At 32.3% G+C, this 914-nt stretch overlaps 1 protein-coding gene across 1 annotated transcript; it reads left to right on the top strand.

Annotated features, from left to right (window-relative positions):
- Window positions 1-45: 45 nt before the first annotated feature.
- On the top strand, window positions 46-789 carry Tsp_15193 (ATP-dependent RNA helicase Dbp2; the record flags this gene model as incomplete). The annotated part of the gene is made up of 4 exons (XM_003370414.1): window positions 46-90; window positions 148-320; window positions 492-664; window positions 730-789. Coding segments are annotated over exons 1-4 (451 nt in total), but the record flags the coding sequence as incomplete, so codon positions are not given.
- Window positions 790-914: the final 125 nt, after the last annotated feature.

The raw sequence follows: 914 nt of genomic DNA, 5'->3' as shown, positions 1-914 counted from the left end.
GATGTACATTTTTTGGTGTGGGATGAGGCTGATCGTATGCTGGATATGGGATTTGAACCTCAGATACGTCAGATTGTTGATCAGACCAGGGTTTGTTGATTAAAAAATGATCTGTTGTTTATTTTTAAAATTAATTTTACTTTATAGCCGGATCGTCAGACAATTATGTTCAGCGCCACGTGGCCAACCGAAGTGCGTGCTCTGGCAGAGAGTTTTCTGCGTGATTATGTTTTTGTGAACATCGGTTCTTTGCAATTGGCAGCAAATCATAATATTGAACAAGTGGTTGAAATTGTTTCCGAATTTGAGAAACACGAACGGTGAGCGGTGATTGTTGTCTTTGTTTTCTGTTATATATATATATATATATATATATATATATATATATATATATATATGTATGTTTCCATGAAATTTAAATTATACGTTTTTTTTAATTATAAAATTGAAGTTATAGTAATGAAAATTGGAATAATTCTTTTTCATTTTAGATTATTGAAATTACTGCAAGAAGTTACAAAAGACAGCGATCCGAAAGTGTTGATTTTCGTTGAAACGAAACGAAAAGCTGATGAATTGACTCGTTGGCTTCGTCAGAAAGGTTGGCCAGTGTTGTCCATTCATGGTGACAAAGCACAAGGAGAAAGAGATTGGGTTTTGAATGGTATTTTGTTTTTTTTAATTTTTGCATTGTTCAAAAATATTCATACAGTTTGGGTGCATTTTCAGAATTTCGAACAGGAAAATCTCCAATAGTCATTGCAACTGATGTCGCTGCTCGGGGTCTTGGTAAGTTGATCATCATTGAATGTTTGAAATTTTAAAAAACAACCAACAATACAATTATATATTATTTGCATTTACTATTATTATTAACTATTATTCCTTTTGTGATGTTGTGTGTTGATGATGAC

This window comes from Trichinella spiralis (assembly GCF_000181795.1).
Source record: "Trichinella spiralis strain ISS 195 chromosome Unknown Scfld789, whole genome shotgun sequence".
NCBI lineage: Eukaryota > Metazoa > Nematoda > Enoplea > Trichinellida > Trichinellidae > Trichinella > Trichinella spiralis.
This window is presented reverse-complemented; position numbering and strand designations above follow the sequence as displayed.